We start from the raw sequence: 27,752 nt of genomic DNA, 5'->3' as shown, positions 1-27,752 counted from the left end.
CAAATTGCGGTCCATTATCAGAACAGATCTGTTCAGGCAGCCCATTCCTGGCAAATATGGTCCGTAATACTGTGATGTTTTTTTCCGTGGTGGTGGAGGACATCTTTATTACCTCCGGCCACTTGGAGTGTGCATCAACCGCGATTAAGAACATTGAGTCCATAAATGGACCAGCAAAGTCGATGTGTACCCTTTGCCATGGAGATGAGGGCCACTCCCATGGATGTAGAGGGGCTTGTGGTGAGGCATTTTGGACCTTCTGGCATCCTAGGCAGCTCTTGGTCATTTCTTCAATGTCTCCATCGATAGCTGGCCACCACACAAATGCTCTGGCTAGGTTCTTCATTTTCACTCCACCCAGATGCCCCTCGTGAAGCTCCTTTAGCACTTTATCCTGGAGTTTGGGTGGAATCACCACTCTGGATCCACACATCAAGGTTCCTCGGCACACTGACAGCTGTTCTCTTCTTTGCGAGAATGCTGGCAACAGTGGTTCGCCATGTGCTGGCCATCCCTTCACCGTTAAATCATAGACTCGTGAGAGAGTCGGGTCATTTCTCGTTTCCTTTTCAATGGCAGAATTTGTTACTGGTAGACATTCCACTATGGTTGAATGGAACATCTCCACTGGGTCTACTGTAGGTGCCTCTTCTACCGTTGGCAACGGTAGGCGCGATAAACCGTCAGCATTCCCATGCTGTTTTGATCCTTTGTATTCTATGTCATATTGGTGTGCCCCTAGGAAAAGGGACCACCTCTGTAGCCTTTGCGCTGTCATAATGGGAACCCCCTTTTTAGGGTTGAATATGGAGACGAGGGGTTGATGGTCAGTCAACAAGGTAAATTTTTGTCCGTGTAGGTAATGGTTGAATTTCTTCACTCCCCATACCAGGCTGAGTGCTTCCCTGTCGATCTGGGCATAGTTACGCTCAGCTGAGTTCAATGAGCGTGACGCAAAAGCTATCGGCCGTTCTGAGCCATCAGGGAATCTATGTGATAATACCACTCCTACGCCGTAAGGGGATGCATCGCACGCCAGTCTGATTGGCAGTGATGGGTTGTAATGAGCCAAAACTTCCTTGGACGTGATCAAGCCTTTACATTTATGGAAGGCACGTTTACAATCCTCGCTCCATTCCCAAATTACTCCCGTTTGTAGCAGTTCGTTAAGAGGGTGCAGAACAGTTCACAAGTTCGGTAAAAATTTATGGTAGTAATTTATCAATCCCAAGAACGACCTTAATTGTGAGACATTTTCAGGTGCTGGTGCTTTTATTACCGCTTCAATTTTCTCAGGGGACTTATGCAACCCTTCTTCATTAATTATGTGGCCACAGTATGATATTTGTTTCTGGAAAAATTCGCACTTGGGGCGGTTTGCTCGTAGGCCCCGTTCTCTCAGCCTAGTGAGTACCTTCTCCAAATTGGCAAGGTGTTCGTTGTCGTTTTCTCCTGTTACAAGGATGTCGTCTAGGTAGCATTGAGTCCCAGGAATCCCTTGCAGGACTTGTTCCATAGCTCTTTGCCAGATAGCTGGAGCTGATGCTATTCCAAAAACCAGTCGATTGTACTGGTACAGGCCTTTGTGTGTGTTTATTGTGAGATACTTTTTAGAGGCCTCCTCAACCTCCATCTGTAGATATGCCTGTGCCAAGTCAATTTTTGTGAAACGTTTCCCTCCGGATAGTGAGGCAAAAATATCTTCTATCCTCGGAAGAGGATACTGTACCATGTGAAGGACTGGGTTTACAGTCACCTTGAAGTCCCCACAGATGCAAATTTTTCTCTGTTCTTCAGATTTATCATTATTTAATGTTTTCTTCATGACCGGGACGATGGGTGTTGCCCACTCACTCCAATCTATCTTGGATAACACGCCTGTCTTTTCCAAATTCTCCAGCTCTGCCTCGACTGCTGGACGAATTGCGTATGGCACCGGCCTTGCCTTAAAAAAAACTTGGGAATTGCCACATCTTCCGCCTTTATTGAGGCGGTGATGCCTTTCAAGGTTCCTAGTTCCTGTTGGAACACTTCTTTGGCGTTGGCCAAGATGTCTTTTAATCGTTCAGGTATGATGTCATCATCATTTTTTTTCTTACTGGTCACCGTCAGTGCCCGAATGGAGTGCCAGTCCAAATGCATCTTCCTGATCCATTCACGTCCCAACAGCGGTGGACCACAATCTTGCAGAATGTATAAATACAACTTCTGTATTTCCTTGCCGTTGTATACAACAGGCACCTTTATTTTCCCTTTGGGGTATACTTTCTGCCCCGTATATGTTTTCAAGATAATGGATGTGTCTTTCAAAGGTATATGCGGAAATAGCCGCTCGTAATCCCGTCTACTTATGACGGTCAGAGCTGATCCTGTATCTAGCTCCATTTTAACTGGGGACCCCGCTATCGTGAGGGTAACCCAAATGGTCTGGTAATCTTCTTTGGCAATTACATTATGTAATTTGAGAGAGCTTAATCTCTTGTTTCCGGAGTCGCTATCGCTCTTCTGGTCTTCGGAGCTACTGTCCGTCATCATTTGTACCTTTCTGTACTTTTCTTTATTGATTTTTTTTCTGTCAGTGGATTTTTTGTTTCCAGATCGGCATACACGTGTAATGTGTCCCATCTTTCCGCATTGCCTGCATGCTTTGTCCTTGAACCAGCAGTCCCTCTGGTTATAGGTGGATCTGCCGCAGCGATAACATCTCTCGAAACCCTGTGTCATTTCATGGGTGCCGAAGTCCTGTGGCTTTTGCTGTATCTTCACAGCTCCTCTTGCTGCTGCTTCGTATGATACAGCCACACTGAAAGCCTTGTCCAGTGTCAAATCTTTCTCAGAAAGTAGCTTTTTTTGTGTTCCTTCACTTAGGAGACCGCAGACGAATTTGTCTCATAGAGAATCTGCCAGTCCTGTCCCGAATTGGCAGTGTAGGGTATCAACAATCTCCTTAAAATTCTTGTCCATCGGTTTGGCTGGAGTGATTAAGTTTCGTAACAGCCCGTATGTCCTTGCGCCCATTAGATTTAGAAGTACCGATGCCTTTTTATCATCTTTTGTTTCATTCGCTGTGCAATATTTCTCCACTCTTTCCACATATGTGGTCCAATTCTCTATATCATTATCGAAAGCATTAATATTGCCAGCCTTAGGCATCTTGGGGGGAAAAATGGCGCCTCCCGCGCTTTCCCGCCGCTGCTGCTGCTGACAACGCTGTTTTCCGCGGTTTTTATTTACAGGTGGAGACTCGTTCCCGCCAGACTCTCTGGGACTTTTCCCTCCCTCTGCTTGCCCGAACGCCGACCTGCTTTGCAGCGCCGGCCGTCTCCCGAGTGCTCCCCCCCTCTGTCTGTGTTTGCCTCCGCCTTCGCTGCTCGGCCCCGCTGCAGAGCCAGCCGATGGAGCCCCAGCCCGCCGCCCAGGAAGGATTATTGCAGTACCTGCCACCAGCTCGGCTAGCTGGTGAAACCACAGTTTTTTGGGGGGTTTTTTCTTGCTTTTCTTTGACTTTCGTCTGAGGAATCAATCTTCTTGAGGTGCTGCCGAATTGCAGGTAAGTCCGTTTCCACTTCGTCGCCACTGTTGTATCCGTGTGTTAATAGAGACACGGAAGGTAGGAGTAGGTTTCACAGGTGTTTACTGAACAAAGTCTGGAGGTGAACTAACAGATACAAGACAATATACAGGCTTATATAGCCCGAGTGGCCATTACCGGCATTACAGTACACAGGGGGCTCTTAAAGGCTCATACACCACAGAAATCATGTTTGACAAATTTGCTGGAGTTCTTTGAGGATGTAACAAGCAGGGTGGATAAAGGGGAATCAGTAGATGTCATGTATTTGGAATTCCAGAAGGCATTCAATAAGGTGCCACATAAAAGGTTACTACACAAGATAAGAGCTCACAGGGTTGGGGGTAATATATTAGCATGGATAAAGGATTAGCTAACTAACTGAAAACAGAGAGTCAGGATAAATGGGTCATTTTCAGGTTGGCAGGCTATAACTAGTGGGGCCTCAACTATTTACAATCTATATTAATGAATTGGCTGAAGGGACTGAGTGTAATGTAGCCAAATTTGCTAATGATACAAAGATAGGTGGGAAAGCAAATTGTGTGGAAGACGCAAAGAATCTCCAAAGGGATATAGATAGGCTAAGTGAGTGAGCAAAAATCTGGAGATGAAGTTTAATGTGGGAAAATGCGAGGTTATCCACTTTGGTAGGAAAAATAAAAAAGCAAATTATTATTTAAATAGAGAGAGATTACAAAATGCTGAGGTACAGAGATATCTGGGGGTCCTTGTACATGAATCACAAAAAGTTAGCATGCAGGTACAGCAAGTAATTAGGAAGGCAAATGCAGTGTTGGCCTTTATTGCAAAGGGAATGGAGTATAAAAGTAGGGAAGTCCTGTTACAACTGTACAGGGCGTTGGTGAGACCACACCTGGAGTACTGCATACAGTTTTGGTCTCCTTATTTAAGGAAGGATATACTTGCATTGGAGGCAATTCAGAGAAGGGATCATGAGGTTGATTCTGGAGATGAAGGGGTTATCTTATGAAGAAAGGTTGAGCAGGTTGGGCCTATACTCATTGGAGTTTAGAAGAAGAGAGGCGATCTTATTGAAACATATAAGATTCTGAAGGGGCTTGGCAGGGTAGATGCAGAGAGGATGTTTCCCCTTGTGGGGGAATCTAGAACTAGGGGGCATAATTTCAGAATGAGGGGCACCCTTTTAAATTTGAAATAAGGAGGAATTTCTTCTCTCAGAGGGTTGTGAACCTTTGGAATTCTCTTCCCCAGAGAGCTGTGGAGGCTGGGTCATTTAATTATGGGGAGTGGGCAGGGAAGTGGAGTTGAGGCCAAGATCAGATCAGCCATGATCTTATTGAATGGCGGAGCAGGTTCGAGGGGCCAAATGACCTACTCCTGCTCCTGCGTCTTATGTTCTTATGTTCTTATGTAACACCATAAAGCATCCCTACAATGTCCAAGCCATTCCTTTCACACTCATCACCATTGTGGGGTACCATTATGTCTCACCATTCACTGCAACTCATTAAGCCACTTCCAAAGGTGCACACAAATCTGTCCAAGAATGCAAAGTGTTGAAAATAACGATTTCAATGTTTGACAGCACATTAACAGGAACTTTACATGATCATTGGATAAAACACCTAAGTGGCTACTCTTGTGTGTTGTTAGTTGGTATGATTGCACTTGTGAGATGGGAATGTGATAATGTAGATAGAGAGAGAAGGATGGGTGGAGGTGCAAGCTAAGTTGGGGTGAGTAAGGATGTGCAGGGGTAGGGTAGGGAAGGCAGAGTGATAGGGATGTGATGAGAGGAACAGCAGGATGAAGATGAGTGTGGCTTTGTACTAGCGTTTTGTGATCTAATGAGATCATTGAAAGGTTTGCGCCACTGCCTGGTCCTCATGATGACATCCCTGCTTGTGCCCTCCTCTGCAATGTGCAACCAGGCTGTGTTGGTCTCCTGGGGAGGTGTCTTCCACCCATCGGAAGGGAAGAGGACCTCCCTGCATGGTCTGACTCCCTCCATAAGCATATGAAGGGAGTCATGGGAGAGCCTGGGTGCAGCCCTGCACCTCTGTGCAGTCATTGTCAGTGTTAGCAGCACCTCAATGCTGTAGAACACTGACAGCACAAATGTCAAAATAAAGCTGCCCATGGTCCCTTTAAGGAAACTGGCTGATGACTGATCATGAAATGACATCACCAGACCCCCTTTCTCTAATTGGCCCGGGAAGTGCACTGGGCAGGCCTAACAAGTCCAATCAATGGAAAGTAATTTTGCAGAGCGGTATGGAGCCAGCAGCGGAGTTGGGACCCGCCAACGACATTGCCCACCACGGACCCGCCGAGGTAAGTAAAATCGCGACTGGAGTGTCTTTCCTTAGCCTAATTTGAATTTTTAAAAGTTGACTTTCGAGAGCAACCAAAATTATTACTTGAGTATTACCTATCCTTTGTTGAAAGTTAATGTAAATATTCTAATTACAGGCACCTGTGAGAGACACAGAAGACGGACAGGCAGACTGTCTTTCCTCAGCTCACCTTTTCTGTTGATGGTTAGAAAATGGAAGCATCTAATTACTGATACTGAGACACAGGGAGAAACAAAGAGAGAGAAAGAGAGAGGCTCACACACAGTCAGAGAGACAGAGACACTGTAGAGAGAGTAGGTAATGCAGACGGAGATATGGGGGGAAATTTTAACCACAAAAAACGGGTGGGTTGGGGTTGGGTGGGTGGTTAAAGTGTTAAAAATCTGAATCCCGACTCCAACATGCCTCCAACCCGTCCACTTCTGGTTTTAACGGAGGCGGGACAGGGGGGCGGGCAGCCAACCCGCTCCCAGGAGGCAGGTTGTCACTTTAAATATGATAATGAGGCTGGCAGCCTCGAATTTAAACTGATGTGCAGGTTTAACTGTGACCAACCGGGGTTCCCGGGCCTTGGTATTCCCGACAGCTGCAGCGAGGCGAGGACAGCCTCCGGAAGCAATCCTTGTCAGCCAAGAGGAGCAAGAAGGCTTCCCCCAGTCCCCTAAGCTCCACGACCACCAGCCTCCCCATACAAACCACCCCCAGGATTGGACACCCCTGGGGTCGGGATTGGACCTACCCCCTGGGGCCGGGGATTGCACCTCCTCCAGGATCAGACCTCCTCCCCCCACCCGGGGCTGGGAATCGGACCCCCCACCTGGGGCTGGGGTTCGGACCCCCCAACCCAGCGTCAGGGATCGGATCCCCCCGGGGTCAGGGATCGGACACCCAGGGGCCGGGGATCAAACCCCCCCGGTTCAGACTTCCCCCGGCGTCGGGGATCAGAACCCCTGGGGTCAGGGATTGGGCCCCCCCACCAAGGATCGGACCCCCACAAGTCGTGGCTTACACTTACCTGGGTTGTGGCCTCTTGTCAAGCTTTCCCTGTCTGACTGGAAGCCAGCCTGTCAATCAGTCTGACTGGAAGCCAGCCTGTCAATCAGCCTGACTGGAAGCCAGCCTGTCAATCAGGCTGACTTCCGATAGGGAAAAATGCCCGTGACGTCACATGAATGCTGTGGAGAACTCCACAGCGTGTAGAGAGACCCGGACTTCAGGTTTCCCGCGCTCTACCGCCCCCCGGCTCCAGGCAGCTCCAAAAGTCAAAATTACGCCCACACTTCCAGGAACCAATTCCAAAGCACAAAATTTAACAATTCAATTGGAAAGTCACAAACCAATGGGGACACCCCTATCCCACTCCACCCAGTGCTGTCAGGCCTATGCCGTTCCTTTCCCATCAATGTTACAGACCTGATGCTGTATCTTTAGTGCAGAAATTTCGTTACCAATGAATGCAATTGATATTGTGAACTTGTATTATCATGGACTTCTTTAACTTCATTTGATTGTTTCCTTAGTTTGATTTTGTGTTACTACCTTAAACTATTTTTCTCTGGAATTGTTGAGCAAACACTGTCCTACATCAAAGAAACCTTATATAGAACACAACATATTTTCAAAAGCAGTATCGTATGTTATTGTTTCAAAATTTTTGAGAAAAATGCTGTTGGTTTTACAGGAAATACAATTATTTTTATAGATATCACTATGAAGGAATAAGTGTGAGACCACAATCTCCTCTGTATGGTCGGTACTCATCTCTGATGACCAATAAACAATTTGAAAGGTAAAATAATGTTAATTTATAAAGTGGATAACGAGAATGTATATTTGCATGAATATAAACATGAAGAAAAGAATTTGTGTACTTGGTGAGAACTTTAAATTGGTATGTTACTTCTCTTCCCTCCTTTTAAGGCCCTCCATAGGTTTCTGAGTGCAGTCCTGTAGCCTGCTGACAGGAAGTGCATTTCTGTTGGGCAAAGCTGCCAGTTTTTCTTCCCTGCTTAGATGGTGAGCTCCAGTTCTGTACACTTCCATTCCCGCCACCCCCACCCCCCTCAATAACAAAGCTGGAATATGAAGCTTATAACCCTCTGGCTTTGGAATCCAGTGCCCTATTATACAAAACATACAAAAAAGGACAGGAAAAGACCTGCTAGTCCATTGAGCCTTTCCCGTCTCAGCATGGTGTAACCCCCTCCCTCACGAAGTCGTATAATTTCCTAGGAGAAGCAACAACATAAGAGAATAAACATTGGGCCAATTTAGGAAAAAAACTCTGGGAAATTCCTCTACGACCTCCAAAGGCAATCAAACAAGTTTCAGGAGACCATGGTGACTGGATGACACAACCCCTAGGATACTAGGAGCTATACGACAAAATAAATGATTAATACTTCCCCAAAGTGGTCCAAAAATAGTCACTTTTCTGATTGGGCCTTTTATTAGTTAACAGAAGCAAAATCCCTAAAAATGGCATTACAGATTTTCCTGTGAATTGTATGGGCAAGCTCCCTAGAATGCAGGGTTCTGTAAAACTATAGACGTTTACAACACAGAAAGATGCCATTCAACCCTTCATATCTATGCTGGTTCTTTGCTGAAGCAGGCCAAAACTAATCCCACTTCCTACTCTCTTCCCGTAGCTTTGATCTTCTTCCAACCTTTAATATCAAAGCTGGGTTTGGTATGATAAAAACAGTTTGGAATTTCAACCAAGAAAAACCCCAATGGAAACAAAATAACTCAATAGCCTCACCATTTTCTATCAGGTTTCTTGGGAGAACTCCCATCTCTGGTTTGGAAAGGCAAAATTGGCGACGAACGGCATGATTAGACTGTTGTGCGCCCCGATCCTCCAGTGGTGAACTTGTGCCTAAGTTTGCTTGAAAACTGGTTAGAATACGCCATAGCGAACATAGCGGTGAATAAAAGCACGTGGCCGATGACTTGTATCTGCAGGGAGATGGAGACAAGTGTTCCACACCACATGCAGTTTGGTGTCAGGGGTCTGTACCTATTTTAGAGAATAGGGGGTCTCCCGTTATTAATAAAAGAAGCTGCCACTTATTCAACTTATACTCCATGTAGATATAAACAATAACGGACAAATACAAATTTATATACATACGCTGGTTCCAGATAGTTCCTTTTGTTGTGTGTGCACTACGACTTTAAGCTGAATTTGATACTTCATATGCTGCAGTAGATCTCATTAGAATTTAATTTTTAAAACTTGTGCAGTTATTAAAAAATCAATGCATAACAAATAATGCAAGATAAACTGCAAATGTAATGAAAACAATCCTATGTAGATAACTTTACATGCTGATAAATTGGCGTTTAGTCTGAAGATGTAATCCATGCATGCTGACATTGGAACCATACCCAACAGATTCCTATCACCGCTGGAAGCATTATTAGCGCTGCAACAACAACGTTAGCATACATTGTTTGAAAATTCATATACTCTTTATTCTTTAAAATGGTAATAGCCAAAGAACCTTAATAGCCAAACAGCCAAATTAACTATAACTAATTGTATTTGCAAATGCTAATTATGTTACTTACATTTAACACTATCATTGGGAGAAGTTTACGTTACGAATAATCATAAGTTTAAAAAAAAATCTGTACATTTTGCACAAACATAAGATTCCAGTTATTATACCAAACATGCTCAGCCCACCAGCACCATTCGTCAATGTCTAATTGGCAGTGGCATTAATCTCACCATTGATTTTAATGGGGGATGGAGCTATTATAATTAGCTGTTCAACTGTTGGGAAATTATGGAGTGGCATTAGTAATGGATGTTGTTACTTATGCCATCATTTTCTGGGACTTTTGCACCGTAAATCGGGCTGTGCAACGTAAATGCACATTACAATGGCACAAATCTCCAGGAAATTCTGGGTCATTGTGCTCAATGAAAAATAGTCATAAAGAAAGACTTCCATTTTTGTAGCGCCTTTCACGACCACCCAAAGCGCCTTACAGCCAATGAAATACTGTTTGAAGTGTAGTCACTGTTGTAATGTAGGAAACACGGCAGCCAGTTTGTGCACAGCAAGCTCCCACAAACAGCAATTTGATAATGACCAGATAATCTGTCTTTTTTTGTTCTGTTGATTGAGGGATAAATATTGGCCAGGACACTGGGGATAACTCCCCTGCTCTTCTTCGAAATAGTGCCATTGGATCTTTTATGCCCACCTGAGAGAGCAGACAGGGCCTGGGTTTAATGTCTCATCCGAAAGACGGCACCTCCGGCAGTGCAGCACTCCCTCAGTACTGCACTGGAGCATCAGCTAGGTTTTTGTGCTCAAGTCTATGGAGTGGGACTTTGAATCTACAACTTTCTGACTCAGAGGCAAGGGTACTACCAACTGAGCCATAGCAGACACTAGGGCCGCGATTTTGCCGGCGCTCAGAAGGCGGGTTTGGAGGCGGGTCCCAAGTTAAAATCAAAATGATTGACGGCGGGTTGTGAACCCGCCGCCATCCCGCCTCCATGCAACTTTACAAAGTGTCGGGTCTGCGAGTTTCGATCAGACCCGACACCAAGCGGTGGGAGAGCTGCTTAAGGCAGTTAACAGCTTGTTAACTGCCTGGATAATCCTATTTTAAGAGGCTCTTCCCATTTTGCAACATTTTCAGCGTGTTGCACGTCATGCGACAAACACGCCAGCTGATTGTGCCGGGTTCAGCAACTTGCTGAATACTTGACAGATGCTCCTGCAGCATATAAGCTAACCTGTAACATGAGTTCACTTTCAGATGCCAGAACTGTAGTGTATGTAACCGTTCCACCTTTAAGAGAACTATTTTAAGGGTTGCACTACTTTATCTTGGCTGCTGTATACTGTAATACCGGTGGTGACCACACCGGTATATAAGTGCTGTGTAATGATTTATTGGGCAGTTCCGCCCTGACCTTCGACTAGTAAAGACCTGTTAAAATTTACTCTTGTGGTCTGTGTAGTAATTCTCACTATAACACACAGACTTAACAGTGGCGACGAGTACGATCTTACCCTGCGGCAGAGATACATCCAAGGCAGTTGACGGGCATTGAGAGGAGGCATCCGCCCTCATCATCCTGCTGAGAAAAGACGCAGGTCTGAAGAGCAAAGGAAGAATCCTGACACGAAGTCTTCCATCAGCAACAGGCAGTGATCGTCCCTTCTATCACGGTGGTGGGTAAGCCGATCAGCGACGAGCAGCAAGTCGGCCACGTTGGCTGTGAAGTAGGGGAGGGAAAAACGGAGGATATAAGGGCGGAGAACTCGACCACGGCCGGGGAAAAGAACCGGACAGAAGTCGGGGCCAGAGGCGCTGAGATTGGGGCAGCGTAAGGCACGGGAGCCGCGGTGAATGCAAACGCAGCTGGTGTAAGAGACCGGGCTGCAAGCGGGCTGGGAGACGCAACAGCGTCGAGAGAGGGCTCGACCGCGACCGGTGAAAAAGGCCGGGCAGCTACCAAGGCCGCGAGGCGCAGCGACCGGGTCAGCGTAAGGCGCGGGAGAAAATATTTTTTTTTAAAAACCGCGGAGAACTCAGCCGCAGCCGGGGGAAAGGACCGGACTGCAAGAGGGGCTGGGAGGCACGATTTGAAAACCGCTGGGGAGGGCGAACGCAACAATACGGCAATCGCCATTACAGCCAGCGGGGGAGAAAGGCAAACGCGGGAAGCCGCCATTTTCGTAGGCGGGGGAAGAAGACAAGCGCGGGAAACCGCCATTTTGAAAAAATAAATAAAAGAAAAATGTCTTTTTGTTTCTCAAGAAGATTGCGAGGATGCCTAAGCGTGGTAACATCAACGATTTCGATCCCGATGTTGAAGATTGGGCCACGTATGTAGAACGCATAGAGATATATGGTAAGGCAAATAAAATATCAGATGAAGATAAAGCACTAACCTTACTAAACTCAATGGGTGCGAAGACATACGGGCTATTGAAGCATCTTCTATCACCAGCTAAACCGGCGGATCAGACTTTCACTAATATTGTTGCTGTCCTGAAGAATCATTTGAACCCCACACCGCTGATGTTAGCAGAACGATTTAAATTTTATGCGAGAACGCAACGGAAAGAGGAAAGCAACGCGGAGTATTTAATTGAACTGCGTAAGCTAGCGAAATACTGTCAGTTTGGGGAAAGCCTGACAGAGGCACTGAGAGACAAATTCGTGTGTGGATTGTCGAAAGAAGGAACACAAAAGCGGCTACTTGAAGAGAATGATCTTACACTTGATAAGGCTGTCACTATTGCAGCATCGCACGAAGCCGCAGCGAGAGGCACTGCGGAAATGCAGCTGAAGGCAGCGGTACTCAGCGTAGATCAAATGGCTTTGGGTACAACGAAATGTTATCGTTGTGGGAAGACAACACATGATCAGAACCAATGCTGGTTTAAAAACCAGGAATGTAGAAAATGTGGCAAGCTTGGTCACATAGCTAAAGTATGCCGGTCAGGAAAGAAGACCAGCAACAAAAAGTCACCGCAGGAAAAGTGCAGAAAGGTACATAAGGTGGCTGAGAAGAGTTCGGATGAACAGAATTCGGATTCAGACTCCGACAGCAAGGAACTGGGTAGTCTGAGAATTCACAATGTGAGTAAGGAAGCTGACCTACAAACTATCTGGGTCACACTGCAGATAGCAGGAGTCCAAGTGAAGATGGAATTGGACACCAGATCGGCGTTGACGGTCATGAATAAACAAGATTACAAAAGGTTATTCACACATATTCCCCTACGGGATATGGAGATAGTATTGCAGACATACACGGGGCAAAGAGTATACCCCATCGGAAAGATAAAAGTCAAGGTGGTACACCAGGGCAAAGAACACCAAGGAATGGACATATATGTACTACCTGAGGGGGGTCCACCACTTCTGGGACGGGAGTGGATCAGGAAAATAAATATGGACAGGCACTCCCTAAAAGCAATAACGGTAGATTCCGGAAAAAAAGATGTCAAACCTGAACGATTGTCCAGAATATTGGATGAGGGCATATGCAGCAGTGACAGTGACAAAGCAGAGAGTGAGAACTCGGTGAAGACAATCAGCTCAGACTCTGGAACTGATGATGGTAAGACCAGCCCATGTGCAAAAGTCAAGTCTCAAATGGACTTGCAGATTAATGATGGAAAAACGAAGGAGTGCATAAATGCTTCAGAAGAGAACAAAGTATCAGAACAGAATTCCACTGAACAACAACAACATAGTTTGACAGAGAATTCTGAGTCTGTCCAGTCTACAGACATGCACATTTCTGAGGAACACCGGGCTCGAACTCAACTCAATTTCAAACTACAACAGCAATTAGAACAAATGAGTCGCCGTTTTGAGCAAGAGATGAATGCAAAGAAAAAGTTCTTTGACACAGAGTGGGAGAATCTGGAAAGACAGCAGAAGCAGCTGATTGAGAAAATGGAACAGGAACACACAAACCATCTGCGCGATGAGGCCAAACGAATCAAAGCTGAGCAAGAAAGGGAATATGTCAAATTCATCGATCAGTTGAAAGCTAAGAAGAAAGAGCACCCTTTTGTGAGCAGTGTCAGCAGTAATAAGCCACTCAGGGGATTGGTGGCAGAGGCAAAAGCTGAAGTGCTGGAGGAAATAGAAGACAATAGAGAAGAAGCAGAAGATGATGACTCATCTGAACCATTATCACCCCTACCAGGTCACGCACGTGGTCCCTCTGAACTGAGCCAAATCAGTCTGGAAGTAGAAAAACTTCCCAAGGTACTCGAGCCTTTAGAAGTCAGCAATGCTGGTTCTGAAGTTACGAAAGTTCAAGCTGTTAAGTCCAGTGAAGGACTATTAGATGAGTCACCCCAGCAACGAGAACCTACTACACCACCAAAAACTACTACACCACCGAGGCGTTATCCGGACCGAGTCAGGAGGCCTCCTCAGAGACTGAATCTGTGAACTGTTTTTACATGAAGTTGTGTATATATGTTATGATGTTATGTTTAATGGGGAATATATACTGTTAAGCTAAAAAGGGAGGATTGTAGTGTATGTAACCGTTCCACCTTTAAGAGAACTATTTTAAGGGTTGCACTACTTTATCTTGGCTGCTGTATACTGTAATACCGGTGGTGACCACACCGGTATATAAGTGCTGTGTAATGATTTATTGGGCAGTTCCACCCTGACCTTCGACTAGTAAAGACCTGTTAAAATTTACTCTTGTGGTCTGTGTAGTAATTCTCACTATAACACACAGACTTAACAAGAACTTTCTGTTTTGAGGTTTTAGAACACATTTCGCAGGTCTATTGAGCTTTTAAGTGTTTAAGCTGAGATCCATATGCACTGTGACCTCCTTGGAAAACCCTCTCCCCACATTGACTGAGCGCTTATAACATCTATTCCTCAACTGAGATATATACCAGCAGAATGGAAACCATTTATACCCTCTCCTCCTGGTCCTAAGAATTGGAGGAAGAGCAGTGGCAGCAGCAGAACCAGGCACACCAGCAGCACCAACAACAAGAGGGCCAACCTTCTCCTCACCCACCTGATGCTGCACAGGGTAGAGGCCGTCGCAGGGCTGCACCGTGCCGCAGGAGATACCCCCAACACAGGGTTTACAGGCCAAGGATGAGTTAACTCAACATGAGTGAGCAGCAGTGCCAAAGGAGGTGGAGACTTTCGCAAGAGGTAGTCGCTGATATCTGCACAATGCTGCACCAACACCTGCAGCCCAGAGGAGCGGGTGGACATTCCTTACCAGTGGCTGTCAAAGTCACAACCGCACTCAACTTCTTTGCTTCATGGTCCTTCCAGGGATCAGCAGCAAACATAAGCGGCATCTCCAAGTCGGCCATACACAGTTGCATCACATAGGTTACCGATGCCCTCTTTGCAAAGTTGTACAATTACATCCACTTCTCCACGGATGAAGCAAGTGTTACCGTGCGTGCAGTTGGCTTTGCAGATATGGCGGGCTTCCCAAGTGTGCAGGGCATCTAGACTGCACACATGTGGCCATTAGGGCACCCCATCACAAACCAGCTGTATTCGTCACTCCCTTAACGTCCAGCTGGTGTGTAACCACAGGAAGAACATTATGCATGTTTGCACCAAGTTCCCTGGCAGTTGCCATGACTCGTTCATCCTACGGCAGTCTACTGTGCCTCAGCTGTTCAATCCACCAACCCAACTTTCCGGATGGCTACTTGGAGACAAGGACTATCCCCTGAAGACGTGGCTAATGACACCGATGAGGAGGCCATCAAACGAAGCTGAGGAGCACTACAATGTGAGCCACATTTCCACCAGAAGCATCATAGAGCAAACCATCGGCTTGCTCAAAATGCGATTCCGATGCCTCGACAGATTTGGTGGAGCCCTGCAGTATGCACCAACCAGGGTCTCCAGAATCAACGTGGTCTGCTGTGCACTGCACAACATCGCACAGCAGCGTGGCTTACCACTGCCTGAGGAACAAGTGGCACATTGCACAGCCTCCTCAGAAGAGGAGGAGGAGGCAGCAGATGAGGAAGACCTTGCGAAGGCGGATGTGCCAGTTCCACCAGCACACGAGCACATTGCTGGCCGTGAGGCAAGGGATACACTAATCCATGCCAGATTCATGTAAGTTTACGCAGCAAACACATGTGGCTGGCACATGGAATTGAGTGTCTGCCCGACCACCTTAACATACCATACAGCATCTGTACAATAAACTGTGGGTTCCTATCATGTTCACCACCAGCATTTCAGATGAAAGGCGCCCTGATCCCTCACTGTGCAACTTCCATTTCTGAGCAGACATAGGCCAACTCTTTGAATCTTTGTCATCGCATTTCTTTAATACAATTGAAATAACAATGAAAAACGTAACTTTGTATTAGATCCAAACACCCAAGTGACTACCCTTGTGACTATTTGTGTGTTAACTTTCTCTTACGCGTGCTTCTACGTGGTGCTTCCCCTATGGCTTCAGCAGATGTAGAGGCACCTTGCTCACTTCTATGCTGTGCCTGATTAGATGCTTTTGGCGGGCGTCCTCTGGCTTTGGGAGCCTGGGAGGGCTGCGCAACAGTCTGCTCCTCCTGCGGCTGTGCAGGGGCTGAGACAGCCATCTCAGTTGAGTGAGGAATCTGGAGCTCTGACCGAGGGCTCCGCAGTGGCATGGGAGTGTGAGCGCTTGGAGAAGAGCCCACACTTCCTTGTTGTCGACCACCATCATCCCTCTCACGGGTCATCCGCACTTCACTGCAAGCAAGTGGCTGGAGAGCACCTTGCTGCACATCAGTGGGGCCATGAGGACCCGTCTCTGTAATGGCAGTCCTCTTAATGGGACGTCCATGTACCTCTGGTTCCTCTCCTCAATAGATGCCCATCTATTCTCCATAGCAGACCATCTATTTGGAAGAGTCACCATGTTCATTTGAGTCTGGCGATTTATGTCCCCCATGGAGGTTGCCATCCTTTCCATGGCAGCACCTACATTCTCCATTGCACGCACCACTGCATTGCTCATGTTTGAGATGGACCCCTCCATTCTCTGCACACTCGCAGTTACCGTGGTTGCAAACCCTGTCAGAGACTCCTGCACTTGTTCCTGAGGTTCCAGCACTGCTCTCTTTCTGGAAGGCCCCAGAGGCACAGGGTCCACATGCAGCTAAGCAGAGCTAGGAGCATCCAGCGCCCTCCGACGAGGACTCTCCTCTGCTGTCCCTGTCTCCACCATCTGCTGATGCTCACTTGTGAGCTGTGATACACCAGGTGACAACACTAATTTATCTCGCGAATGACCCACCGAGGTGTGCGTCTCTGCACTGGTGCTGGGTGCACTCATTTCTGCTGACGCTGCTCCCTCAGAGGCTGCAGGTTCCTCTGAGGAGTTTTCCAGCTATTCCTCCTGGACAGTGGGGAGGGGGGCTGTCGATGGTCCTGTGGGGGAGTAAAGGCATGAGTTAGACATGTGATATTAACGTAGCAGACACATCCCATTGTGCAGATGATCAGAACTCAATCTGTATGAATATCAGATGCCATATCAGTCACTCATGAAATCTAAATGAGCGGGTTGCAAATCTATTCTGTCACCAACTTGCTCTACTGTGCCCGTCTCTCCGTCCCCCACTTCCAGCTCCTCTGCACCTCCGACGATCTCAATAGCAGCCTCCTCAGCAGTGGTTAAATGCACCATTGAAGGTGGGCCTCCTCCTGTCCTCCCCCTCTCCCTCTTATTGATAGCTCTCTTTTCCTGCAATGAGGGTGGCAAGTGGAGTTTGAGCGAGAATGTTGGAGTGAGTGTAGAGAATCCATAGCATAGATGCTTAGAGGGGGACAAAGATGGAGTGAGGTGCCAATACCAAGGATCCTCCCTGTGCATTGTTACTTGCTGCCATTGCATAACAGTGATAGCGAGTGTGAGGGGTGCATAGTAGAATGGTGGAGTGATTCTGTACATAGAGAGAGAGAGGGATGGTTAAGGGTGCAAGGGATGTAAGGGTAAGTTGGGATGTGCAGGAATAGGTTGACAATGCAGAGTGCTGGTGATGAGAAGAGACGGGGAGCAGATTGAAGGTAAGTGTGATGTTATACTCACTTTTGCTGAGCGTAGCAGATCATTGACCCTTTTCCTGCACCGAACCCAGGTGCGAGCACACAAAGACCTGGTGCTAACCTCCTCAGCCAGGCTGCCTTGGTTAGCTGAGGAGGCTTCCTACATCTATTGGAGGGAAACAGAACCTCCTTGCGTCCTCTTACTCCCTCCACAAGAGCATGGAGGGATTCATCATCAAATTGGGGAGAAGCCTTGGCTCTTGAAGCAGTCATCTCGCTATCAGTAACACTGAGAAGCATCAGCATGTGAATGAAACACCAAGGCTGCATGGGCCCCTTAAATGCAGCTGAATCGAAGACGTCAGCAGAGGCGAGCAGCAGACCTGAACCCATTGATTGGGCCGGGTAGCACGCACGACGGGCTAGTTAAGCCCAGTTAAGTCAAAATCGTTATTTCAGTGCGGCTGAAACCGGCAGCGGGACCAGAACCTGCCGAGCAGCCAACCCGACGTGAACCCACCTCTGATAGCAAAATCGCAACCTCAGATCCAGCCACAGGGATTTACAATATATCTAGAACTGCACACTACCTGAGTTAAGAATCATGATATTTGGAAATTATAGAAGCAGTTTGATGTTGTATTTTAAAATCGGAAAGTCCAATATTTGGATCTCTGATAGTTAAATATATTGGATGAATGTGCACCTTAATGCACAAAATAGCTGCCATATTTGCCCAGACAACATCAGTAATTATAATTCAAAAGTACTTCATTGGCTGTGGAGCATTTTGGAGCATACTGTGGATATGAAAGGCACTATATAAATGCAACCCTTTAATTCAATAATATTAAGATGTTTTTCTTTTCTTTCCTAAATACTAGTTTAGATTTTTCCAGTTTGGAAGAAGAAAGTTTCTTCACTGTCAATAACAAATGTAGAAAGGTTTGTAAATAAAATCATTTTTGAAGTATTCACATATCTACTATAGTTTATAAGGTAAAGGTTCTGCTCAAAATACTTTGGCCGCGATTTTACCAGCACTCAGAGGGCGGGTTTGGAGGTGGGTCAGAATGATTGACGGCAGGTTGGAAACCCGCCGCGAACCCGCTTCCGTGTGAATTTCAAGAGTGTCGGGTCTATGATTTCACAACAGACCCGACACCAAGCAGCGGGTGAGGGATTTAAGACACTTAACTACTTGTTAAGTGCTGGTTAACTGCTATTTTGAGAGCCTTTTGCAATTTTCCAACATTTTAATCGAGTATCATGACGTTCGGAGATCACGCCAGGTAAGTGTGTCGGGAGGACCAATGAGCTGGAAACTTCACAGCTGCAACTGCAGCCTAAAAGCTGCACTGTCAAATCTGCTCAATTTCAAATGACAGAGGTTGTTGATTTCACGATTTGGGAGACTGTCTTGAGGCTGTAAGTGTCTGTTGTCAACTCTATATCCACTGTCACCTGCATTGCTGGACATAAAAGGCGCTTCACGCTTTACTGTGCCACCTCAAATTGTGAGCACACAAATGACAACAATGTCAAACGTTCAGACAAGATTAATTTATTCCAACATAATAAAAGAACAGAAAATTAACATTGAATTCTATCAGAACACCCAAGTGAGTACACTTGTGATCATTTATGTGTTAGCTTTCTCTTACATGTGCTTCTAAGTTGTGCTACCCCTGTGGCTTCAGCAGATGTAGAGACAGCCTGCTCACTTCCCTGCTGCGCCTGCGTAGACGCCTTTGGTGGTCGTCCTTGTCTTGTTTTGCACACTTTGTACAAAAATAATAAATTGCAGGACAACGGAGTATTACAGTTTAAACTCTTTTATGAAGCATCACGTCTGTGAACTCAATCATACAGCAAAGTGGGGACAAGATGGAGTTAGGACCCCTAGCCTGGGTCTTCAAAACAATAGTAGTCCTTACAGAAGTCTGCAGGCCAATGACAGCTCAGCATGTGATCACATGTGAATATAATAGGTATTCCTTACAGATGCCTGCGGACCAATGATAATTCAATATGCAAATGTTACATCCCCTTTCTTTTAAAAGAAAAATGTTATGCATTACTTTTAAACCTTTCTTCTACCTAATGTTCTCGGTAGCATAAACATATAAGTAAACTCAGCATTTAACTAGCGCTGAAAACATCTCAACGTTTCAATAACGATGTACAGCTTTTTTTAGGGCAGCGATCCGCCTACACCCTTTGACAGTTCACAAGTCAAGGATAACTCTAGGCTTGACCTCTCGTCCCGACCTTGTGTGGTATGGAACTGAGCATGCTCCTGAATCGGTCAACAAATCAGGTTCAGGTTTAGGTTCAGGTAAGTATGATGTGTTTTGTGTATTGCTCTGTTCATCACTCTCTGTTGAACTGATCCTCTTGTCAGAATGACGGTGTTGTTCCTTGGTGTTCAGGAGGTGCCTGCGATTGCGGCGGTACACCTGTCCTTCTGGGGTGCGGACGTGATACGATCGCTCAGTGTCAGCTGGCTGGATGACGACTGCTGGCTTCCAGTAGTCATGCTCCTGGATTCTGACGGATTCTCCATTGTGCAGCGGCGGCAGTAGTCTAGCTGACCTGTCATAGTATCTCTTTTGGTGTTGCTGTCTCTGTACACATTTTGCATGCACTTGCTTGCAGCTGACGACCTCTGGCTGCAGCTGCTGGTTGGTGCTTGGAAGGATTGAGTGAAGTCTGCGGCTCATCAACAGCTGTGCTGGTGACTTGAAATTGTCAACCGGAGTGTTGCGGTACTCAAGGAGACTGATGTAGGGGTCTCTTTTGTCCACTTTGGCTTTGTCCATGAGTGTTTTTGCAATCTGGACAGTTTTTTCAGCAAGGCCATTACTTTGAGGGTAATGTGGGCTTGATGTGACATGTGTGAAATCCCATGCCTTGGCAAATGACTCGAACTCTTTTGATTTGTATTGGGGGCCATTGTCTGAGACTAAAGGCTCTACCATGCCATGCCTGGCAAAGGCTGCCTTTAGCTTGTGGATCACAGCTGCAGATGTGGTGCTGTGAAGCTTGTCCAGTTCAAAAAATCTGCTGTAGTAATCAACAGTCACTATGTAGTCCTCATTGTTCCATGTGAACAGATCCGTTGCCGCGACCTGCCAGGGCCTGTCTGGGATACGGTGAGGTATCATGGGCTCTTTGACATTTGATGGGCGGCGTTCTAGACAAATGGAACATTTTCTGACAATGTCCTCAATGTGTTTGCACATTCCGGGCCAAAACATAATGTCACATGCTCTTTGTTTGCATTTTTCCATGCCCATATGTCCAGCATGAATTTTTGTCAACATTTCTTCTCTGAGACTGGTAGGAATGATGATTTTCTCCCCTTTGAAGACGATTCTGTTGATTTGTGACAGTTCGGCTCTGTGGTTCCAGAATTCAGATATGCTCTGAGGGCATTTCCTCCTTTCCTCAAGCCATCATTCGTGTATGACTTTGCTCAGCAGTGTGAGTTGTGCATCTTCCTCTGTTCCTGCTCAGATCTCCTTCAGTTTTGAGTCACTCACAGGTAAGCTGTTGTACACCATGTGCACTTGCACATCCATGCCTTCACTGAGGCTGCTGTCCTGGTAGCTAAGAGACTTTTTGGAGAGCGTGTCTGCGACAGGAATGTCTTTGCCTGGATGGTGAATGATTGTGAAGTCGTACTTCTGTAGCTGAAGAATCATTCTCTGTAGCCTTGCTGGGGCTGCGGCTAGTGGTTTCCTCATGACTGACTCGAGGGGCTTGTGGTCGGATTCCACAATGACTTGTCGGCCATAGACGTACTGGTGGAAATGCTTACATCCAAACAGAATTGCATATAGCTCTTTCTCGATTTGAGCATAGTTGATTTCACTGTCTGCGAGAGATCTGGAAGCGTAGCCGATGGGCTTTCCTTCTTGCCGTAATACTGCACCTAGTCCATACTTTGACGTGTCCACTTGTAGTCTGAGCTCTTTGTTGGGGTCGAAGTAGGCAAGAACTGGTCCTGGTTCTCTGGTGATTAGGTCTTTCATTTTCTGAAATGCTGTGTCATGTTGTTTGTCCCACAGGAACTCATTGGATTGTTTGAGCAACTGACGCATGGGTGCGTTGATTTTGGAGAGGCTCGGGGCAAACTTGGCTAAGTAGTTAACCATGCCTAGTACTGTCTCTAGCTCTGCGCGGTTCTTCGGCGGCTCCATCTTCTTGATGGCGGAGATTTTCTCTGGATCCGGCTTAATGCCATCAGTTGAGAGGCGATGCCCGAAATAACTGATCTCAGTGGATCCGATTTTGCTTTTCTCGGGGTTGAGCCGGATACCTTACTCCCGTGATCTTTGTAGCATCGCACGGAGTTTCCTGTCATGTTCTTCTCTATTCCTGCCATAGGTGAGGAAGTTGTCTACGATTGCGACTACTCCGTCGAGGCCTTCATAGGTTTCGTCGATCTTCCGCTGGAATTCATCCTGAGCTGAGATAAGACCAAATGGTAGATGCAGAAATCGGTAGCGTCCAAATAGTGTGTTGAACGTTGTTAGCTTAGATGACTCTTCCGTGAGCTTGATAGTCCAGTATCCTGATCGTGCGTCCATTACACTGAAGTAACGTGCTCCCACTAGCTTGGGTGTGATGTCATCTAGTGTTGGTAGAGGGTAGTGAGGGCATTTGATAGTCGTGTTCAAATCTCTGGGGTCGAGACAGACTCTGAGCTTGCCTGCACGTGGTTTCTCAACCACTACTAACGCGTTGACCCACTCTGTCAGTTCTGTTTCCCGGACGATGATTTCTGTATTCTCCATGCTCTGCAGCTCCTCCTTCAGGCGACTACGTAGAGCAAGGGGTATCCTTCTCGTTGGGCAAACCACAGGGGTTGCTGCTGGGTCAAGGTGAATAGTGCATTCACCTGGGAATAGTCCGATTCCTTTGAAAACGTCAGCAAACTCCTCCATGACTGTCTGCTTCTCAACTGGTGCTGTCAATGATAGCACTAGCTTGACGAGGTCCATGTCTAAACATGCCTTTAGACCTAGCACTGGAGGTGCTTGAGTATCAACAATGTAAAAGTCCAACATCATGTCGCTTTCTTTGTACTTGCATTTCATCACGCATGTGCCTTTTACAATGAGCTGCTCACCCCCATAGCTGGTCAGTCTGCGTGAGGTGGGCTGTAGCTCACACTCATCCTTCAAGCTGTGATACTCAGAGGAATTACATTAACCTGAGCTCCAGTATCTAGTTTAAACCTAAGCTCTTTGCCCTGTTTTCCTATCTCAATATCGGCAAAGGCTTGCTCAGTCTCTGAAATCTGTTTTTTCTGTGACACAGAATCAATAAACAGTTCCTTTGCATTTGGCTCTCTATCTGGCATTTGGCTGTCACTCACTGTGTGTACTGTTTTTCCAAAAACATTCTTGCAAGCTTTAGCAAAGTGGTTCCGTTTACCACATTTAGCACATTGCCTTCCTTTGGCAGGGCATTGCTCCTTTTCTCCATGCATCTTGTTTCCACAATATCCACAGTTTTTGAAGCGTTTTATGTCTGTGTCGCTCATTTTTAGAACTCTCTCTGTTCTTTCTGTTCTGAAACACGCTCTCTGGGCAGTGTTCTTTGGTGTATGTCTATTAACTGCGTGCACTGTCTGTTCACACGAGCTGTTCGTGGTGCCGGTTATGGTTTTCAACTGTGCTTGGGCTATCTCGTGCGATCTAGCTATGTCCATAGCTTTGTCCAGCGTTAGCTTGGACCCAACATTCAAAAGTTTCTCTCTCACTTTAGCTGAATGTATTCCAAACACGATGCGGTCTCTGACCATCTCATCTTTATCGGCATATTCACAGTCTTTTACCAGTAGTTTTAACTCAGTCACGAACTGTTCAAACGACTCACTAGCTCCTTGTACTTTCTCCTGAAACTTGTACCTAGCGAATATCGTATTTGTCTTGGGCATCACATATGATTCAAAACAGTCAAAATAACTTTTCAGTACCTTTGCTTCATCCGCGGTGAGAGACCATGTGTTAAAAATGTCTCTCCCTTTTTCTCCGATCCACAGGAGTAGGTGGCTGCATCTTTTTTCCTCCCCTTTGCTTTTCAACAGACCCGAGAGCATTAACTCCACATGTTGCTTGAACTTGCACCATTCTCTATGTAAGTTCAAAGATTCCCAATTCATTCAAGGTAAGGGAGCTCCAACAATGTCCATTTTCAATCCCTGTTCTGACACCATGTCTTGTTTTGCACACTTTGTACAAAAATAATAAATTGCAGGACAACAGAGTATTACCGTTTAAACTCTTTTATGAAGCATTAGGTCTGTGATCTCAATCATACAGCACAGTGGGGACAAGATGGAGTTAGGACCCCTAGCCTGGGTCTTCAAAACAATAGCAGTCCTTACAGATGCCTGCAGGCCAATGACAACTCACCATGTGATCACATGTGAATATAATAGGTATTCCTTACAGATGCCTGCGGGCCAATGATAATTCAATATGCAAATGTTACAGTCCTCTGAGTTTCGGAGCCTTTGAAGGCCCCGCCAAAGTCTGCCCCTCCTCCGGCTGCAAAGGGGCTGCCTCGGTCATCTGGGGCTCTGACCGAGGGGTTGGCAAGGGGATGGACGTGGAGTGCTTGGAGAGGAGCCCACACTTGCATGCCGCCTCCCACCATCATTCCTCAAGGGCCCCTTGCTGCACATCAGTGGGGCCATGAGGACCTGGCAGTCCTCTTAACGGGGACATCCATGTACCTCTGGTTCCTCTCCACAATAGATGCCCATCCATCCTCCATAGCTGACCATCTATTTAGAAGAGTCACCGTGTTCATTTGAGTCTGGTGATTTATGTCCTCCATGGAGGTTGTCATCCTTTCCATGGTGGCACCTACATCCGCCATTGCGTGCACCATGGCATTGCTCATGTTTGAGATGGACTCTTTCATTCTCTGCACACTTGCAGTCACCGTGGTTGCAAACCCTGTCAGAGCCTCCTGCACTTGTTCCTGAAACTCCAGCACCTCTCTATTTCTAGATGGCCCCACAGGCTCAGCGTCTACATGCATCTGAGCAGAGCTAGGAGTGTCCTGCGGCCTCTGACGAGGACTCTCCATTGCTGTCCCTGTCTCCACCATCTGCTTTTGCTCACTCGATACACCAGGTGACAACACTACTCTATCTCGCAAACAACCCACCGAGGTGCGTGTCTCTGCGCTGATGCTGGGTGCGCTCATTGCAGCATCCTCTGAGGAGTCCTCCTGCTCTTCCTCCTGGACTGTAGGGAGGGGGGCTCTTGCTGGTCCTGTGGGAGAGTAAAGACATGAGTTAGACATATGTTATGTAGATTGCAGACACATCCCATTGTGCACATGATGAACATTCAATTTCTATTGATACCAGATGCCATGTGTGTCACTAATGAAAGCCAAATAAGGTGGATGGAGAAGCATCCTGTCACCAGGTTGTTCAACTGAGCCCATCTCTCCGCCCCCACTTCGAGCTGTTCCACTGCTCCCACAATGTTCAGAGCGGCCTCCTCAGTGTTGGTCAGCTGTGATAAGGATGGTGGTCCTCCTCCTGCTCTCTCCCCCTCCCTCTTATTGTGGCCTCTCTTTTCCTGCAATGAGGGAAAGAAGTGGAGTTTCAGTGAGAGTGATGGAATGCGTGTAAAGAATGGATAGGATAGATGTTTAGAGGGAGACTGTGAAGGAGTGGGTTTCCATTACGGAATTCCCTCCTTTTGAGCTGTTAGTTGTTGTCAGTGCATAACCCTGAGGGTGGGTGTGAGGGGTGCATAGTAAGATGAGGAAGTGATTCCATGCATAGAGAGAGAGGGATGGGGGATGGTGCAAGTGATGTTGGGTTGAGTTATGATGTACAGGAGTAGGGTTAGCAATGCAGAGTGATGGGGATGTGATGACAGGCACAGCAGAATTAAGGTAAGTGTGCATTTATCACTTTTCCAGAATGCTTTGAACCTTTTCCTTCATTGGATCCAGGTGCGTCTGTACATGGACTTGGCACTGACCTCCTCAGCTATTTGCAGCCAGGCTGCCTTTGTCTGCTGAGGAGATTTCCTTCTTCCATCAGATGGGGATAGGACCTCCCAACGTCCTCTGACTCCCTCCACAAGAACATGGAGGGAGTCTTTGTTGAAGCGGGGAGCTGCCTTCTGTTTCTCTGCAAACATCGTGGTGAGAAGCAGCAGTCAGAAGCATCAGAAACGACCTGAGATCCAATGGGGAAACGGCCCCCTTAAATGCACCGGCTGCAAACATGTCAGCTGAACAGACCCGGACCTTGTGATAAGGGCGGGTAACCCACACGGTGGGCTTAACGAGCCCAATTAACGAAATATTGTGTCAGCAGGCTGGCTGGAGCTGGCAGTGGGACCAGAACCCGCCGACTACCGTTCCTGACGCCAACCCGCCTCCAAGAAGAAAATCGCGGCCTTTGTTTCTGTGTATAAGTATGTGTCTTGAACACTTGCACTGTAGCTGCATACGGTTTAGACCATTAAATCATGTAGCAATAGCAGAGAGGCCTAAAGGTGGCCTCTCGGATATTATAGTTGCTAATAAATTGAGTTCTGAAAGTCTTAGCCCAACTTTCTATGAATGGACAATGCAGAAATGGTCTGATTTAGTAATAAGTTGAACTATTCCAGATGTATCCACTCAGAAGGACAGGGGCCAGTATTTTCAAAACTTACCTGTTGGGGCTCTTCTGGCCCACAATCCAGCTTCCAGCTTGTTTGGCCCATAGGGGAAGCCGTTACTGATTTCCTGCTCAGGCCTCCAGTTAAAATAGCAGATGACGTCATCGGAGTATTTAAAGAGGACTCTGCCGGCTTGGGGTGAGTGTCCTTGGCACCTGCAATTTAAAATTGGTTGGATCGAGGCGAGAAAGAAGTGGGTAAGTTGCCCACTACATTTTAACTGCCCCTCCGCTTGGTTTCCGCCAGGTGGGGGGAGTTAAAATCGGGCCCAAGATCCAGAGGAAACTGATTGGTTTCTTCTGGAATAAAGGGAAGGTACTGGCTCTCTATCAGAATTCTAAGATTGGGGAAAAACTCTCAATTGAGGAAGATGATGAGGCACTGGTGTGCGTTTGCAACCATGTGGCAATTTTCCACCTTCAGACTCTGCAGAGATACCTTAACTTTGAGGGGCAGGGCCCTGGTCTCCAGAGAATTTCCCTCCAGTCCATCCCACTTCACCCCGCTTCCTGGGGTTGTCAAGTGAAAGGTGGCATTAGGCTCCAGGAAGTGGCGGTAAAGGTCTGAGGTTACCCTAGAGAGGGAAACGGCCTTCTAGTGATCTTCTCGTCTTCCATTCAGCTGAGACCTTCAGTGAGCTAGCTGATCTGATCTTCGGGGTGCTTCTGTCTCTTTAAGGTCTACCACCTCTTGTGCTGCAGTGGCAGCCCCACTGCAGCACCACTGGGATTTTCCACCTTCACATTGGTGGCTCCTTCTTGGCAGCAAGAATTCTGTGATGCTTAGCAAATGACTCATAATCCAGGGAATGGGTTAGGTTTGAGGTTGATCAAGGCAGTCGGGCAGGTCTCACCCTACCAGAACTCCACCCCGAAATGGAAAATCTCAGCATTTATTTCTAAGCATTTTAAGATCTTATTAACTTGTTGCTTATGTGACCATGGTATACAATCATGTAGTGTCCACTGGTTCACTCAAAGCTTTCCACAACCAGTAGGCACCACAGGACATTGCCTTATTGATGTTGAGATCCGGGTCATCATTTAATAATCTACACACACATTTTTCGTTTGACTGGGCCACCTGTTTTGTACTAGCAGCTCCCTTTCCCTGAGGGAGGGGCACATGAAGTTCTAATTGTCCTAGTGGCAGTCAGCTCATGTCCAAAGGCACCCTGTTGGCCAGACAAAATGACAAGTCGCTGGTTCTAAACCCCTTCCCCTTTGTTCCAATGTTTATAGTTAAATTCTGTTGAGACTTAAGTACTGGTAATTACTGTATTCTGATTTATTGAGCAAATGGACCTACACTCAGAGGCAACTAGAACAGCCCTGGCCCCCCAATCAGTGTAAAGATCTCCCAATAACTGATTCTGCATTCTGGGCCAATCTCAGCTTCTAACCAGTTCAAGTGAATCTCACCCCTCCTGAAAAGCTTACGTTCACCAGCGAATGTTCTCCAGTTTTCCACATTAGCGAGTTTCTCCTTCCAACACAGGTCTTTCAATCATTTATTCAGTCAAATTATCTTGCTGTTCCACAGTAAGGGCAGGTAACAGTCCTGAAATCACAACTC

The 27,752-nt window shown here is 46.7% G+C and overlaps 1 protein-coding gene across 3 annotated transcripts in view; it reads left to right on the top strand.

Annotated features, from left to right (window-relative positions):
• LOC147111747 (DNA-binding protein RFX8-like) overlaps window positions 1-27,752 on the top strand; it is a 74,147-nt gene that overhangs the window by 6,824 nt on the left and 39,571 nt on the right. For all 3 annotated transcript variants that reach the window (XM_085998948.1, XM_085998947.1, XM_085998946.1), the window contains exons 4-5: window positions 7,616-7,702; window positions 18,348-18,408. In XM_085998948.1, the coding sequence (XP_085855074.1) occupies window positions 7,616-7,702; window positions 18,348-18,408 (148 nt within the window). The remainder of the gene's footprint in view (window positions 1-7,615; window positions 7,703-18,347; window positions 18,409-27,752) is intronic.

This window comes from Somniosus microcephalus, chromosome 10, assembly GCF_052327205.1.
Source record: "Somniosus microcephalus isolate GS21.2 chromosome 10, FLI_Smic_1.0, whole genome shotgun sequence".
Classification (NCBI taxonomy): domain Eukaryota; kingdom Metazoa; phylum Chordata; class Chondrichthyes; order Squaliformes; family Somniosidae; genus Somniosus; species Somniosus microcephalus.
This window is presented reverse-complemented; position numbering and strand designations above follow the sequence as displayed.